General features: G+C 44.7%; 1 protein-coding gene across 5 annotated transcripts in view; it reads left to right on the top strand.

Annotated features, from left to right (window-relative positions):
• Positions 1-17,902, top strand: part of GALC (galactosylceramidase) — an 82,432-nt gene that overhangs the window by 10,411 nt on the left and 54,119 nt on the right. For 2 of the 5 annotated variants that reach the window (XR_012669021.1, XM_075129820.1), the window contains exons 1-3: positions 11,907-12,179; positions 14,075-14,143; positions 17,597-17,660. The exons of 1 other annotated variant lie outside the window; for it this stretch is intronic. Coding sequence is in view for 2 of the 4 variants with exons in the window: in XM_075129820.1 (XP_074985921.1) it covers positions 11,970-12,179; positions 14,075-14,143; positions 17,597-17,660 (343 nt within the window). In the remaining 2 variants the exon portion in view is untranslated. Of the gene's footprint in view, positions 1-11,906; positions 12,180-14,074; positions 14,144-17,596; positions 17,661-17,902 lie in introns of those variants that run through there. 2 more of the 5 variants (XM_048852886.2, XM_075129821.1) reach the window with 2 other exon arrangements.

Genomic DNA, 17,902 nt, shown 5'->3' with positions numbered 1-17,902 from the left:
TCTTTTACATAGGGACTGTCAGGTTTGGCCAATCTACATGGCAGAGGGGCATTGCTGGCACATGATGGCATATATAACATTAGTAGACGTGCAGGTGAACGAGCCTTTGATGGTGTGGCTGATGTGGTTGAGTCGTCTGATGGTGTCGCTAGAGTAGATATGCGGACAGAGTAGACAATGAGGTTTGCTCCAGGGACTGGTTCCTAGGTTAGTGTTTCTGTGGTGTGGTGTGTAGTTGCTTGTGAGTATTTGCTTCAGTTGGGGGGCTGTCTGTAAGCGAGGACTAGCCTGCCTCCCAAGGTCTGTGAGAGTGAGGGATCATTTTCCAGGATAGGTTGTAGATCATTGATGAAGTGCTGGAGAGGTTTTAGCTGCGGGCTGTACGTGATGGTCAATAGTGTTCTGTTATTTTCCTTGTTGGGCCTGTCCTGTAGTAGGGGATTTTTGGGTACCCATCTTGCTCTGTCAATCTGTTTCCTCACTTCCCCAGGTGGGTACTGTAGTTTTAAGAATGCTTGATAAAGATCTTGTAGGTGTTTGTCTCTTTCTGAAGGATTGGAGCAAATTCGGTTGTATTTTAGGACTTGGCTGTAGACAGTGGATCATGTGATGTGTCCTGGATGGAAGCTGGAGGCATGTAAGTAAGTATAGAAGTCAGTAGGTTTCCAGTATAGGGAAACATATATATGGTATAACATTTCCATACATGGTGTTTGCAGTGATGGGTTGGATATATTAAACATAAAATCACTGATCAGTTTCAGACTGAAGGATGCCAACAAAATGGGGTACAGACACTGGCCCCCAATATGGCAATTGGGTGGTTTTCTGCAAGCTGGGATGGTGGGCAGATCAGGACATTATTCTGAAGGAAATCTCAGTCAATCTTGCATTCTGCTCACTGACAGAAACATTCTCTAGCTTCAAGAGATTCTGACTCACCTTTCGCCTGCCCATTGTGGACTCAGGATGAAATTGGTGGTAGCTCAGTTTTTCTGTTAAAGGTTCTTATTGTGCAGTGAGAGAGAAGCAATTTGTTTTTATCGTTGTAAAATGTTCAGATTGCTGTCTGGTTTTTTTTTCTTGTATGATGTTGTATACTAGCTACTATTATCAGAAAAGGAAGCCGAAAAGGAGATGATGCATCATATGCTGTAAAAGAACACACACTTCTCATTAGTGCCTGCTTGTATCAGGACTGAATTTGTCCAGTGTCTGAGTCCCAAATTACCAACTACCATTCAAAGAGATGCTGTCACTGTTGGATTGGGCATTTGTCATTGAAAAAGAGAAACGGAAAAGAAAAAAACCCTGATTTACTGTCTGTAAAATCCTTTACAAAGGAAATAAATGGCAAGTGTTTTGTTTAAAGTGTAAGCAGAGTCAGGATGAGCTCCACCCTGACATCTGGTGGTGAGGTGTGGCAAGTTGTGGAAGAGAACTTCAGGGGCCGATCTCATTTGTATAGGCACACCCACGCCGTCTAGAATGAGGCCATAGCTGCCCAAATGGTCACTTTGACTGCTGTGGGATCCCCAGTGTCTCTGTTATTGGGGCAGGAAGAATAAATTGTTATTACCCTGATTATGGGAATCAAGGACAGTGGAACTGCACTTGGCCTTTTGTTATGATGGAGGGACTCGCCATCAACTAAGTAGCACTCGCTAGGCAAGGGACATGGGTTCCAAAACTCTGTGAATAGTGAGAGGCTGGGGGTAGGTATTAATGCTTGGTGGTATGGGCCCCCTGGTGAGGGCCTTACATGCTAATTGCACTTCCTCCTCTCTTCACTGTGGAATATCAGAGCTAATTTTGATTTCATTAGGAGTCTAGTTACAGACTGCTGAGCTGAATTCACTTTGGGCTAATGGTGCACCAGTACTGAGGCTCCCCTACTACAAGCTGAAATCACAAAAGAGCTAAACTTACTAAGAGCTGAAATCACTGAGTGTTGTGTTAAGTAGTGGGGGAGCCTGAAGATATATGGTGGAGCAGTTGGTGGGATGGCGAGCAGAGCGGCTTGTGGAGCAGAGCAGTTGGCGGGACGGCGAGCAGAGCAAAGCGGTTTGTCGGATGCCTAGAGCAGCTCATGGGACAGCCGGCAGAGCGGAGCCCCGTGGAGAGGTGGGGCCATCAGCTTTGGATCACGTAAGGTGTCCCTTAACCCCCCCAATCTCCACCCAGGTTGGGAGGTAAAACTCTGCAGATAAACTTTCGAACTCTGGGGCTGCCCCTGACCAGGGACAGAGACTTTTGGGTCATTGGACTTCTAGGACTTTGGGTGATTTTGGGTTGCTGGACTCAAGAACCAAAGGGAAAGGACACGCCCCAGTGTGCTTGGGGTGGGTTTTTTTGCTCATGGGTTGTGTTAGGAATCCTGTTGTTGGTGTTTCCCCAACATAGCGTCACATTGTTTCTCTCTGTTATTAAAAGGCTTTTTGCTACACTCAGACTCTGCGCTTGCGAGAGGGGAAGTATTGCCTCTTGGAGGCGCCCAGCGGGGGTGGTATACATTTGTCCCAGGTCACTGAGTGGGGGCTCGAGCCGGTTTTGCATTGTGTTATTGGAATGGAACCCTGAGATACTGAACCCAGCCCTTGTTGCTGCCAACTCTGACAGGCAGAAGGGTTACAAAAGCCTTAATATTTTTATTTAGTTTTGGATTAATAAGTGCCTCCCTCATACATCCCTGGAGTGCATGTACAAAAGCTAAAAGCAACAAATGTAATTTATTGGCAGCACAGGCGCTGACTTCTGTTTTTCCTGGCGGGTGCTCCACCCCCACTCGGTGGCTCCACTCCTGATCGGTCTCTTCCTCCGAAGCCTCACCTGCCTCTTCCCACCTCCTTCTTCCCCTTCCCCCGAGGCCCCTGCTACCTGCCGATTGCTCCTCTCTGCCCCCTCCCAGTGCCTCCCACCAGCCGCTCGCTGCTCCACTGGCCATCCTGGGGCCCGTTGAACAGCTGCTCTGTGGCCAGCTCCAGGACCATGGAACCACTGTTGCTGCTGGGTGCTGAGCACCCCCTATTTTTTTTCTGTGGGTGCTTGAGCCCCGGAGTACCCATGGAGTTGGTGCCTATGATTGGCAGAAGACAAGACCAAGATTCTCAACCCAGATTAAGGTTCTTCAAATGCTGTCTATAATTGCCTGCACAGGAAGAAGTGTTTGATGTTCTGATTCTGCAAGTTGCTTGGCACCCTCAACTACTAAGAGGTGAGAGGACTCGGTACCTTGCAGGATTGAGACCTGAGTCGTGTCCTGAAAATCAGTAGATTTGGCCTCTGATTGGCAAATGAGATGTTCATTCCAGAGCTGAGGGTCTTCTACTGAAAATAATATGCTTCCACAGATGTATTCATTTAGGTGCTCAGCAAAAATTACCCAACTGACTTCATCTGTCTCATCATGATGGCAAAATAATATTACTAAGCAGCTCATATAAAAGCATCAGGATGTGACAAGATATATAGTCTAGTGGATTGAATATGGACTAGAGGCCAGGAATTCTAATCCTGGTTCTGCCACTGATTCACTTTGTAGCCTTGAACAGTCCTTATTGTCCTTCTCCCCCTGGTAAAACAGAGCTAATAATACTGGTTTACATATCTCGCTGGGGTGTGGGAAGATTCACTAATTAATGTTCGTAATACTTTGAAAAATAAAAAATTGTATGCATGTGTTCAATGTTGTTGTTACGGATTAGCAAACAAACAGGAAACAGTCATCATTTAGGTTTCAGAGTAACAGCCGTGTTAGTCTGTATTCGCAAAAAGAAAAGGAGTACTTGTGGCACCTTAGAGACTAACCAATTTATTTGAGCATAAGCTTTCGTGAGCTACAGCTCACTTCATCGGATGCATCATTTAGACATCATTTAGTCATCATTTAGACACTACAGTTCTTCAGCTCCATAAGAAGCAGAAGCAGTAGCTAGAGTAAGACCAGCAACATCCCTTATCGGATAAATAGATAAGACCTGGGTTTCTATATCTAGATCTGACACTGACTAGCTATGTGATCATGGGCAAGTCCTTTAACCTCTCTGTGCCTCATTTTTTTCCATCTGCAAAAAGAGTAACTATTCTTGTAAAGTGCTTTGAGATCAATAGATGAAAAGTCCTATTTACAGATAAGTGTTATTATTTCAGTGCATTAACAATTTGATGACCTTCCCTTTATACAGAATGTTTTATTGGAGTAGGATCTGTGTGGAAAACCTGGCTTGCCTTTATGGAATATTGTTTACTATTTCAGTTATTCATATTTTGTAGGTGCATGGCAGTACAACAATTAAATATCCTCCAACGTAGATAATAAAAACAGACCCCATGAAGTGAGAACCTTCTCATCCTGGTAGGTACCCCTATACCATACACCACCTAACCCACCAAGCTTCCCCTTGGAAAAGCCTTGGAAAAAAAGTTTGTCGTGTACTCTGAAAAAGACAAAATCCAGGTTCTGGCCAGGGTGGATTTGATTTAAATCACTAGTCAGGAAGACTCTATTTAATCATGGTTTTCTACATAAAATTGGATTCTTGTTGGTTGTTATAACTTTAATACATATTCTACACAACTCAGAGATAGATGTATGTTTCATTTTTAGACGGTACACACTATACATTTTTAAACAGTGATTTATTTTGAAAACTTTTCAGATTAGTTTTACAGCTATATCAGAAAATGAATGATGGTTTGGTTATTTCATTTACCAAAGGTAACTGAAGCAGATATTTATGAAGTCATTGAGAGGTGAACTATCTCCAATTCACCAGGTTAATCATTAATATTTGGAGGATTTTCTTGCCATGCTGTATTAGGAGGAGAACATCACCAGACAGACATTTAAATTGTTTTATTTAACTAAAACAATAACACTAAGTATTCTGGATTTTTTTCTTCAAGAGCAAACATAATATTTTAACAGAACAAGCATATGTCCCTCGCTTCTCATATTTATCTCCAGACTTCTTCTCCTTGTCTAGATCTATTCCGCCCCCAACAATCTTCTATTCATTGAACTTTTTGAAACTTTGCACTTTTAGAGGGAGTTAAGGGATTGACTCTTGTGTACATAAATTTGCAGACGGACAATAGGGTTGAGGTCTGTTATTTCTCACCTTTATTTATTTATTTATTTAATTTATATGCTTGTTAACAGCAAAAATGTTTTTATCTCTGGAGACACAAATGCACAGTTTGAGAAGGGCAAAACTAAGTATCTCTGATGCTATCTTCTAGACTGAGCACTGAGTCCCGTTGGGTAGATAGAAAGATTAACCTAAATAATCTATACAGAAGCCCCTGAAACTGCATAAGATTTGGTCCCTAATCCATGAACTATTGGACCTAATTTACAAAATATTTCTTAAACATTACATGAATATATTGTCTCATACTATAGAATTAAAATTCATAATCCCTATTCCATGATGAGATATCTTTGAGCTATATTGTATCTTGAATTAAAACTATCTTTAGATAGGTTTTTTTCTTCAAAAACCATTTTATAAAAAAAATCAGATTTAAATAAAAATAATCTGATTTTTTTTTAAATTAAATCATTGATTTTTATCCACCTTGGTTCTGGCACAGCAAAATGAGAAGTGTATTCCAGAGCCAAGTATCCCTCACCAATAAAACTCTTCTACCAGCTCACTTCTACTTGCCAGAGGGCTATAATCTTGTAGCCTTAGATCAGGAGTGGGCAAACTATGGCCTGCGGGCCGGATCTGGCCTGTCAGGGCTTTGGATTGTCAGCCCAGTGGCTCAGCAGGGCTACGGCAGGCTCCTTGGCTGCCCTGGCCCTGCGCTGCTCCCTGAAGCAGCCGGCACCACATCCCTGCAGCCCGTGGGGGAGGGGCAGAGGGCTTCATGCGCTGCCCTCGCCTGCAGGCACCACCTCCGGCAGCTCCCATTGGCCGGGAATGGGAACAAGGGCAGCTTCTAGGAGCAGCGTGGGGCCAGGGCAGGCAGGGAGCCTGCCTTAGCCCCGCTGCGCGCTGCTGCCACCCTGGAGCCGCGGGAGGTAAGCCCCTCCTCCTCTACCCCTCCTGCACGCCAACCCCTTGCCCTGAGCCCCTTCCTGCACACCGCACCCCCTCCCACACCCCCCACCGCCTCCTGCACCCCAAACCCTTGCCCCAGCTCTACATTCATGGTCCTGCATGCAATTTCCCCACCCAGATGTGGCCCTCGGACCAAAAAATTTGCCCACCCCTGCCTTAGATGATCACAACATCTATGGCAACAAAAGTAATCTCAAGTAGAAATGACCTAGGGCTTACAGGTCAAAATAATTGCTGGGGATCAATTAGTCATCAGTACAGATTATGCAGCATGGATATAGTAAATGGGCAGCCTCATTCTGCACTGATGCAATTTCCTAATGGTTACAGGGAGTAGTAGATCTGACTCAGTGTTTGAAGGGTGTGTGTGTGTGTGTGGAGTGTGTGTGTGTGTGTGTGGACTTTAAACACTGTCTTAACAAAGCTGTTGCCCCCAGATTCCGATAGACCATCCCCCCCTTTTTCAGACTACTTTAAGCACTGAGCCTTGTGTAGCACGGCAATCATCCTGCCTCAATGTAACAAAGGCTTTGCTAACTTTCATGAGCTTCTCATCCACAAGGAGAGAATGTAACATTTCTGAAGCACAATGGAAAATCCTTCTCCATAAAGGGGAGATATTTTTAAAACAGGCTTTAAATTACTGTGGGTTTCCAAGTCCATTTGGCCGAATGAGAAATAGCAGGTCTGAAACTGTAAGAACATAAGAACGGCCATACTGGGTCAGACCAAAGGTCCATCTAGACCAGTATCCTGTCTTCTGACAGTGGCCAATGCCAGGTGCCCTAGAGGGAATGAACAGGTAATCATCAAGTGATCCATTCCCTGTTGCTCATTCCCAGCTTCTGGCAAATAGAGGCTAGGGACACCATCCCTGCCCATCCTGGCTAATATTCATTGATGTACCTATCCTCCATGAATTTATCTAGTTCTTTTTTTTAAGGCCAATGTCTGCACTACAAACTTTGGTCAATGCAAGTTACATGAGAATGGCGATACGGGGTCAGACCAATGGTCCATCTAGCCTAGTATGCTGTCTTCTGACAATGGCCAATGCCAGAAGCTTCTGAGAGAATGAACAGAACAGGGCAATTATTGAGTGATCCATCCCCTGTCATCCAGTCACAGCATCTGGTAGTCAAGAGACTTATGGAGACCCAGAGCATGGGGTTGCATCTCTGACCAGCGTGGCTAATAACCATCGAGGGACCTATATTCCATTAATTTATCTCACTGTTTACACCTTTTTCCTGATTATTTATGAATATGTTGAACAGTACTAGTCCCAGTACAGATCCCCAGGGGACCTTACTATTTACCTCTCTCCACTGTGAAAACTGACCATTTATTCCTATCCTTTGTTTGCTGTCTTTTAACCAATTACTGATCCATAAGAAGGTATTCCCTCTTATCCCATAACTGCTTACTTTGCTTAAGAGCCTTTGGTGAGAGACCTTGTCAAAGGTTTTACAAAAGCTGTGTTGACTGCTCCCCAACAAATCATGTTCATCTATGGGTCTCATAATCTCTTCTTTACTATTTACCTGGTACTGAGGTTAGGCTTACTTATCCTGTAATTGCCAGAATCACCTCTGGAGCTTTTTTAAAAAATTGGTGTTACATTAGCTATCCTCTAATCATCTAGTACAGAGACTGATCTAAGGGCTTGTCTACACTGGCAAGTTTCTGCACAGTAAAGCAACTCTTTGCGCTCAAACTGCAGATGTGTACACCCTGCCAAGCCACTTTGTGCGCAGAAACTCCTCAGTTGCAGTGCTGGAAAAAAACCACCTCGATGAGAGTCATAAGACTATTTGCGCAGAGGCTTCAGCGCTCTATTGCCAGCGTAGACACTTGATTGCTTTCTGCGCTGTAATTGGCCTCTGGAGCAGTCCCATAATGCCTCAAGTGACTGCTCTGCTCATTGTTTTGAACTCGGCTGCCCTGGAGACATGCGCCCCTCCCTTTTCAGAGCACCGTTTGTGACAGCCATTGCGTGCTGTGCTGATTTGGAATGCTCGTGCTGTTGAACACGGTGGCAGGTGTGTGTGTGTGTGTGTGTGAGAGAGAGAGAGAGAGTGCTGTGTAGAGAGCCCAGGGAACGAGGCATGGGTTGATGTTGCAGTTTCCCCCTCCCCCGCCTCAGGACTGGTTTCATCCTGCTGCTGTCTGAACTTATAAGACAGCATGCTGACACACTCTCTGTCCCCTAAAACACACTGTCTCTCTCCCCCACTCCATACACACACACACACACACACATTCCCTGTCACACATTCTCCCTCCCCCTCCCCCTCCCCACTTCAGTTGACATGCAGCTGGCAATGTAGTAGGATGCTCATGGAACAATGGAATTGGGAAACCTGCATCATGTGACGCTGTGCCTGTCCCATGAGGCATTGCAAACCCTTCCCAAAGCACCCTGTGGCCAGTTGCACAGTGGGATAGCTACGACAATGCACTGCTGTCTTTGCTGTTGCAAGAGCTGCTAATGTGGATGCGCTCCAGCGTCACAAGGAACACAATGTGGACGCACAACAGTGATTTAAATTCCAGTGTTTTAATAAAAATGGTATAACTTGTGGTGCAGAAACTTGACAGTGTAGACATACCCTAAGTGATAAGTTACATACCAGTTAGTAATTCTGCAGTTTCACATTTGAGTTCCTTCAGCACTCTTGGGTGAATACTGGCTGGTCCTGGCAGTTTGACTGTTTAATTTATCAATTTATTCCAAAACCTCTTCTATCAACACCTCAGTTTGGGACAGATTTGTCACCTATAGAGAATGGCTCAGGTGTGGGACTCTCCCTCACATCCTCTGCAGTGAAGACTAATATAAAGAATTCATTTAGCTTCTCAGCAAAGGCATGGTCTTCATGAGTGTTCCGTTAGCACAGTGATCGCTCAGGGGCCCCACTGGTTGTTTAGCAGGCTCTCTGTTTCTGAGAAACTTAAAAATTTTCTTGCTGTTAGTTTTTTTTTGTCTTTTGCTATTCAAATTCTTTTTTGGCCTGCCTTATTAGTAGGGCAGGTCTACACTGTAAATGCCACTGTTGTACTTTGAACAGAAGATACTGTAAAATGATGGGCGAGAGCTCTCCTGGCAGCTTAGTTACTTCACCTCTGCAAGAAGGGACGGCTATTGTGACGTTGCACTCTATATGATTTTATGAAAGTATGCTGATGAGTGTGAATATAATGTAACTAAAATATGCTTCATGCAAAAGGTCTCTTGTAAGGTATCATTACAAAGCTTATAATCTACTGAGTGTGGTCATCCTATTTGTATAAATGTATCACTCTTGTATCTGAAACTAGAAATATGAAATATAACTCTGAGGGCCTATTGTAATTAGGCAAAGTATGGGTCATTTAATGCTGGTTTGGAATCTCGATGGCTTCCATCAACCAGGACAATTGACTATGGATGGCTCTGTTTGCAGGCAGGCCTTCCTGTGAGTCAGGCTGGGAGGAATGAAGGCTTGGGGTCTTACAGTGACATGTGATCATGTCACCTGAACTGGAATCCATCTTTAACCTGGTGTTTTTCCATTGAGAAGGAGGGGTGGGAACCCAGAGGGACAAAGGATTCCTGCCTTATGCAAAGATATATAAATGGGTGGAACAGAACAAAAGGGGCAGCCATCATGAGAAATCCCCTAGCTACCACCTGAGCTGGAACAAGGGCTGTACCAGGGGAAAGGCTTGTGCCCAGATTAGGAAGCCGTCCAACTTGTGAAAGAAATTTACTGAAACATCTCTGAGGGTGAGATTTTATCTGTATTCAGTTTTATTACTGTACTAGGCTTAGACGTGCATGTTTTATTTTATGTTGCTTGGTAATTCACTTTGTTCCGTCTGTCACTACTTGGAACCACTTAAATCCTACTTTCCTTATTTAATAAAATCATGTTTTACTTATTAATCCAGAATATGTATTAATACTTGGTGGGGGGGGCAGGGGAGGCGCAAACAGTTGTGCACATTATCTCTCTATCAGTGTTATAGAGGGCGAACAATTTATGAGTTTACCCTGTATAAGGTTTATACAGGGTAAAACAGATTTATTTGGGGTTTGGACCCCATTAGGAGTTGGGCATCTGAAAAGATGGGAGCACTTCTTAAATTGCTTTCAGTTAAGTCTGCAGCTTTGGGGCATGTAGTTCAGACCCTAGGTCTGTGTTGGAGCAGACTGGCATGTTTGGCTCAGCAAGCCAGGGTGCTGGAGTCTCAAGCTGGCACGGAAAGCAGGGAGAAGTAGTCATGGCACATCAGTTGGGAGCCCCAAGGGGGTTTCTGTGATTCAACCGGTCACAGCTATGTCAGCAGCCGCAGCTCTCCCGCCATCATAGCATTGTCTACACGGGGGGGTTAAGGTCGGTATAACTACGTTCCTCAGGATGCGGATTTTTCATACCCCTGAGCAATGTAATTATACCGAAGTGTGTAATGTCACTTGATTGCCAGAGCTTATGCTTCTTTCTATTTTCATGAGTAGAATTTGACTTCCAATTTTTAAAGAATGCCTTTTTGCCTTTAGCTGATGCTTTTACTGTGCTGCTTAGCCATCATGACATTTTTTTAATCTTCTATTTTTTTTATTTGGATTACACATTTCATTTGAGCCTCTACTATGATTTTTTAAAAAAGTTTCCATGCAGCTTGTAGGCATTTCACTCTTGTGACTGTTCCTTTTAATTTCTGTTTAACCAGCCTCCTCATTTTTATGTAGTTGCCCTTTTTGAAGTTAACTGCTACTGGGCTGACTTCTCTAGTACTCCCCTACTCCCAGGGATGTTCAATTTAATTACATCATGGTCACTACTACCAAGCAGTTTGGCTACGTTCACCTCTTGGACCAGATCCTAGGCACCACTTAGGACTAAATCAAAAAGCACCACCATGGGTTTCAGGACTATCTACTCCAAGAAGCAATCATTATGTTACATTGGGGTACAGCTGCTGAAGATAGTCTATTGCTCCGGTGTGTGCATACTTGGCTGCTTGAACCAGTGCTGTCTAGTGTATTGACAATTACATTTTGTGGCAGCACATGGTTTACACCATAGTGTTTTGGGGCTGATATTTCCCCTCCAGCCCCATCCAGCTCTGTGGTGCCATGGTTCACCTCAGACTGCTTCAGCAGGGCTCTGGAGACAGAGTCCTTCAGTATCAGGTGATGCAAATACACACAAAATATCAAAACCCCTACCGAGGTGCCCAAGCCAGCTAGAGTTGCCAGGTGTCCAGTTTTGGACTGGAACACCCAGTTGAAAAGGGACCCTGGCGGCTCGGTCAGCACTGCTGACTGGGCCATTAAAAGTCCAGTTGGCAGTGCAGCAGGACTGGCAAGCACCCTGCCCGCCTCCTGGGAAGCAGTGACATGTCCCTCCAGCTCCTAGGGGGAGGGGCAGCCCCGGGGTCTCCATGCACTGCCCCCGCCCCGAGTACCAGATTCACAGCTCCCATGGGCTGGGAACCCCTTGACCCCATCCCGGAGCCCCTTCCTGCACTCCAAACCCTTCATTCCCAGCCCCACCCCAGAGCCCTCACCCTGTCCAACACCCTAACTCCCTGCCTCAGCCTGGCACCCCCCTCGCACTGCCCAAAGACCCCACCTCCAACATGGCGTCGCAGCGGCTTCCCTCCGAAGCCAGCTCCCCGCAGAGTCACATACCCTAGTTAGCACGTTCGTGCCCGTACACAACATGGCAGCCACTAGCTTCAGCTCACGCTATCACGTGACCGCCGGAGGCCCGCCGTCCCCCCCTTTGGGAAGATGGGGGCGGTTCGCCGAAAGGCCCGGCCCCTGTCAGGTGACCGCCGGCTGGTGTGGTCTCGTGACAACGGCGGGCGGGTGGCTGGAGTTAGAGTTGATGTAGGAACGGGACGGCTGCTATGGACGCTGCTGGAGGGAGGCGTGGAGGGTGCCCGGGCTCCCCTCGCCGGGCTGGGGCTCTGCTGTGGGGCTGGGCCCTGCTGGGCTGCGCCTGGTGCCCTCGCCCCCCGGGGGCCGCTGCCGCCCCTTTCCCAGCCGGCTACGCGCTGGACGATTCGGTCGGGCTGGGCCGTGAGTTCGACGGCATCGGGGCCGTGAGCGGCGGAGGGGTGAGCGGGCGTGGGCAGCGGTGTGGGTGGGGTGGGTGGAGCGGGAATAGGGGGTCAGTGGTGGGCTGGAGGGGCGAGAGGGATGGGGTAGAGGTGGGTGTAGGGGCTGGCGGGAGGGAACGGGGGCTGGAGAGAGATCAGACCCTTCGGCAAGTTTCTGGGTGGCCACCCCCGCATTGGGTTGTGCTTTTTGTGTGGGCTGAAGAGGACTGCCCTGAAGTGACCGTCTCTTGTGCTGTCTGTGCATGTGGCCTGCCCCTCGGATTTGTAATGCAGAGTGAAGGGCTTCACCTTAAGGAAAACAAGAGAAATAATGGTGCAGGGAAATTCAGAAGAGTGAGAGTGTGTCCATGTGTGATGATGCATTGAGGGGAATGGGGTGGAGGTATTGTTGCCTGTCAAATTCAGGTGCTAAAAAGCATGGCACCAAGTTAGTGTTGGAGGGAGACAGGATGTTCCCTAAATGTAAGTTGGAGGTCCTGGCTGTGAGTAGAATTTGAGGTTGAGGAACGGTGTGGAAGAGTGCTGCTTGTTCTCCTTTCGCCTCCTGCGAAAAAGATGTGCGGTGTGTGTGTGTTGTGGTCTTTTTCCAGTTAGGATGATAGGAGATTCTAAAGGACAAATGAATCTGGTATAACTCCATTGAAATCCTGCGATTAATTTTACCCTTGACCTACATTTTAAAGACTTCTCTCTATTGTTTTTCAAATATTTAAACCACCAAATGACAAGTAAGTTTCCAGGGACCTCTTCCAGTCCAATGATAAGTGTCATGAGCTCCATTCAAGCTCTACTGTGATAGGTAATTAGCACCTCTCACGAAAGCTCATGCTCAAATAAATTGGTTAGTCTCTAAGGTGCCACAAGTACTCCTTTTCTTTTTTCACCTCTCTGGAGTTAGCTTGGAAATTAAGGGTATGTCTACACTTACCATTTAAAGCACAAAAAGTCCCTTTTTTGCCCTAAAACCGAGGGAGTGTCTACACTTGTTAATGACTTTTTGTGGTGAAACTCAGAAGTTTCGCTGCAAAAAGAAAACCACCTTCCTGAGAGGCATACAGCTCTTACTGCTGTTCTTTTTGCACTGCTGTGAAAGTGAAGACTCCTTCTAGCAGTGTAAACACCCTTTGGCCTCTGGAGGATATCCCACAGTTCCAAAAGCGACCACTTCTGGCCAGCATCTCCGCTGTTCTGACACATGGATGTCCACCCCTCCCCTTGTAAGCCCCAGAAAGTTTGAAGCTCCCATTCCCTTAAGCAGCCAGACAGCAGGAGGTTTTTAAAAAAATGCCTGGAAGAAACCAGGAAGTAATGGGGCTCCTGAGACATGAAGCAGGGCAGCACAGGGCACTGAGCAGGGACCCAGAATGCCTTCTGCTCACTCCCCCACCCTTCCCACAAGACCTATCCAGAGAGCTGCCCTGTGGGGATAGCTGCCCTGCTCTCATCCTTGATGGAAGTGCTGCTAGTGTAAACACTCTCCGACGCCTGAGGAATTGAGTGAGTACACAGACCAGCACTTTAAGTCTCACTGGTGATAGGGAACCGGTAAAAGTACAGTGCAAAAACTCTGTAAATGTAGACATATCCCTAGTCTGACTTGGGTTTAGGAGGAAGAAAAGCAGGGAAAACTTTTAGTTTTCATTTGTTAATGTCTTTCTCCTATAAGACAGTAAATTTTGTGTCTTAAAGGGGTGTTGAATTTTTGTGGGTATCTGGTTGGCTGAGTTCTTGCTGACACGATTCCTTAGTTCTTGGTGGGATTTGACTATGCTATTAATTATATTAGGTTGGCTAGAGCCTTAGATAGGAGGCTCTTAACTATTTAAAATCCAGATAAATAATACAAAATAACTCTGTATATGCTCTTTTCCCTTTGTTCTTTTCTTTTTCAGGCCACCTCTCGACTTCTGGTGAATTACCCAGAGCCTTATCGCTCTCAGATTTTAGATTATCTGTTTATGGTAATATCTGTCTTACTGATATAGAACTATCTCTAACCTCCTGTAGAGTTTTAATGTGTACTCTTATTTTTAATGGCAGATCTCTAAAATGCATTAGATACTGGTTAAAAAAATACAAAAACCCCTTATTTTCTGAAGTATTATAGCAGGGATCAGCAATGTTTGGCACGTGGTCTGCCAGGGTAAGCCCCCTGGCGGGCCAGGCCTGTTTATTTACCTGCCGCATCCGCAGGTTTGGCTGATCGCAGCTCCCACTGGCTGCGGTTCACTGCTCCAGGCCAGTGGGGGCTGCGGGAAGTGGTACAGGCCAAGGACACGGCAGGTAAACAAACCAGCCCAGCCCGCCAGGGGGCTTACCCTGATGGGCCGCGTGCCAAATGTTGCCGATCCCTGTGTTAGTGGGAGAGCTTAAATAAAGTCATGCTGTTAATAATTATGGTGATACTTAGGGCCAGATTTTTAAAGGTACTTACATACCTAGATGCTTTTGAAAATCCTACTGGGCACCTAAATGCCTCTAAAAATCTGGCCTGTAAGCATTATACAAAGATTAACTAGTGCTAATTTATTAATTGACCTATAACTGTGATTGCAAACAATATTTTGTTGTCTTCTAGCTGATAAGTAGGGCTTCTGATGTTTGTTTTTTAATTGATAAACATTCCCGATGTAAAAATATGAAATAAGTGTTCATCCAATCAACTCCAGAAATGGTTATTTGTATCTAAGTACTTGTCTACACAGAGAAATAATGCAGACTGTGGGCCTGTGATTTCTAAAGCATGCTAATGTGCTGCATGTTAATTGGTACATATAGAATCTGCTGGTGTGTACTAAAGGCTTCCTATTTAACTTTACCATAGTGCTGTTTGAAACAGTCTGATGTGAAAGTGCACTTGGGAACATTACAAAAAATTACTCATTACAGTATATCCAAAGAGAGAGTCCCTTCTATCCCCCACCCCCGGGATTTTTGGACATCTATGTAGACTGCAAAAATTGCTAAAAGTAACCACCCCTCAAAAATAAAATTAATAAACAGAATTCTTACTGATGATTGATATAGGGAAATCTGTATTCTAATTCTGGCTCTGTCATTGACTGACTTGATTTAACTTTGGGCAAGTCACTTAGGTCCTGACCCAGCAAACATGTGTGCGCTTGTTTCTATGCACGTAAATAGTCTTGTTGACTGCAAAGGAACTACTTGTGTGTAAAGTTAAGCATGTTCATTAGTGTTTGCAGGATTGGGATCTTAACTTCAATTAGACCAACTGTCTCTATGTGTAAAACAGTGAATACTGGCCCAGTTCTGCAGCATGCTTTGCAATCCTGTCTAAATACAAGATATTATGGTTAAGGCTAATATTTTGTCATAGTAAAAGTCAGACAGGTCACGGCTTCTGTGAATTTTTGTTTATCGCCCGTGACCTGTCTGTGACTTTTGTTGCTGCAGCTCCATGGTTCCCCTACCAATGTGGTGGCTGGGAGCTGTGGGGTTCCCCTTTTGCCTACGGCACCTGGGAGCTGCAGGGTGACCATATTTCCCAAAGAGAAAATGGGACACCCCAGCCCACTCATCCAAGGCATCCCCTTTGTCCCCCACCCCATGTGAGGCTGTCGCCTGTCACTGGAACCCTGAGGAGGTCCCCCCCTGGAGTCTGTCACCTGTGGCTGGAACTTTGCCCAGGCCCCTTGTCCCTGCTAGAACCTTGCCAGGGCCTCCCTAGCTGTCAGCTCCAGACTCCTGCAGTCCCTGGGGTTGAAACAGAGAATGTCAAGGAGGTCTCAGGAAGTCACGGATTCCGTGACTTCCATGACCTCTGTGACATAAATGAAGCCTTAATTATGGTTAGTAATACAGTAACTTGAAGGTATGTCCTGTTTGTGTGGTGATAACTGTTTCTGGAACCTAAATTCTGAGGCTGAACAATCAAGTCTTGTTACTCCAAGGTGTAGTAGCTGCCAAGAGTAAACACCCTTGTTAAGTTAAGAGGAAACAACTAATTATACTGAAATGACTAAACAATTTGAGGGTATTTCCTCTTGGTAATAACCCTAATGTAGGTTAATCAACATCTTGTTGTTTCTGTTGGGAGTTTATTTAATTTTGGAAATAGCGATTACTGAGATTCCCCCTTATTGCTATTCTGAAATAGCTAATGATTAAATATTTTGGGATATTGAGCTAGAATTAGAAGGTTTTTTTTTCTAGTTTAAAGGTGGATAAAGTGAAGGGTTGAGGTGATCATATCTATTGTGGGTAGTAAATCCTGAAGGCAATATTGAATCAGAGTGCAAAATACTTCATGACTTCTGAAAATTACTATACATTTTAGTTGGCAATTGCAGAGTATCCTTGCTCTCTAGCTTGCTAAAATTGTTCCATTTTAATAGAGTTAATATCCTAAGGTTTGCCTAGGATTCAAGTCTACTTAGGTAAGGTTCTGAATTCTTTAGATCAACCAGTAAAACACTTTTATACCTCTAAAGTTATCCATTTAGAGACCTGTACCACTTAAACTATATCAATGTCTGCACTGATATAGTTACAGCAGTACCAAAGCTGTACAGACAGGCCCTAAATGCCGTGTAGGAGTAGTTGTTGCTCAATAATAACTTGAGCTGTGTCCTGAGAGGGCAACATACCACTTTCAAATAGCTGTTCCCTTGGCTTCAGCCCTGTAGAGCATAGTTTCTGTGTTAGAGAGAGAGAAGTAGCCATGGAGGTTTTTGATGGGAAGTGGGGAAGAGACATGATGTAGCTGCCTTTGCCTTCTGTGCACTCAGTCATCTGGAAGATGGTCTTTTTGGCCCTTTTTACACTGGTTATGGGAATGTAGCATACGACCTCTTATATGTAGAAGTTACTTTACCCTCTACAGAAGTTAATCAGTTATGGTTCTGAATTGTTGAGATAAGAGCACCTTTATACTCCTAAAACTGTCCATTTAGAAGGCTGTACTGCTTTAACTATATCAGTGTCTAAATCGATGTAATTACATCCGTACCAACCCTCAAACTTGTAAACCTTTTTAGTTTTTAGAAGGAATATGGTCATTTTGAAATCTAGTCAACTTAAAATAGTATTGTCCTACATCAGCCTCTGGACTGCCGTACAAATTTTTTGGCTTTACCTTGACCTCTTCCTATTTTGTTAACTTTGTTGTGCTAAAGATTCATGCAAACAGGGAAACGTACTAATAGCTACAGGAGAGACAGTGAAACTGATGAGAAACCAAGTACTCTTAATTGCACAAAATAAATAAACTGGAAAAAGCGGAATAGCTTTTCCCTCTAATCTTTCAGTTGCATTAACCGTAGGTGATTGTAATAATAATGGGTAAAATATTCAGATAGAAATGTGATGAAGTTGATGGTGATGCACTTTTTAGTTGGACATTCTTCTGCTTATATTGTGTATTCATTGATATTTTTTCTCCTTTTTTAAAGCCAAATTTTGGTGCCTCTTTGCATATTCTCAAAGTAGAGATTGGTGGTGATGGACAGTCAACAGGTATAAATTCTTGGGGGACTGGGCTTACTGTTTTTATGCAGATCATTCTTCACTTCAAATGGTGTGGCGATGCAGTAGATGAAATACTACCAGTTTAGCGATAAACATTGTGATGAACATTTCACCTCATTTGAAATAGCAAAACTCTCTGTGATACACTTGGAACTGCACTACCATGTCTAAAAATGTTTTCTGCTAGCAGGGTTCTAGCACCATTTCTCGAATTGGTGTGGGAAGGGTCT

Source organism: Caretta caretta, chromosome 6, assembly GCF_965140235.1.
Source record: "Caretta caretta isolate rCarCar2 chromosome 6, rCarCar1.hap1, whole genome shotgun sequence".
NCBI classification, from domain to species: domain Eukaryota; kingdom Metazoa; phylum Chordata; order Testudines; family Cheloniidae; genus Caretta; species Caretta caretta.
The sequence above is the reverse complement of the archived record's forward strand: the minus strand, read 5'-3'. Positions and strand labels throughout refer to the sequence as shown.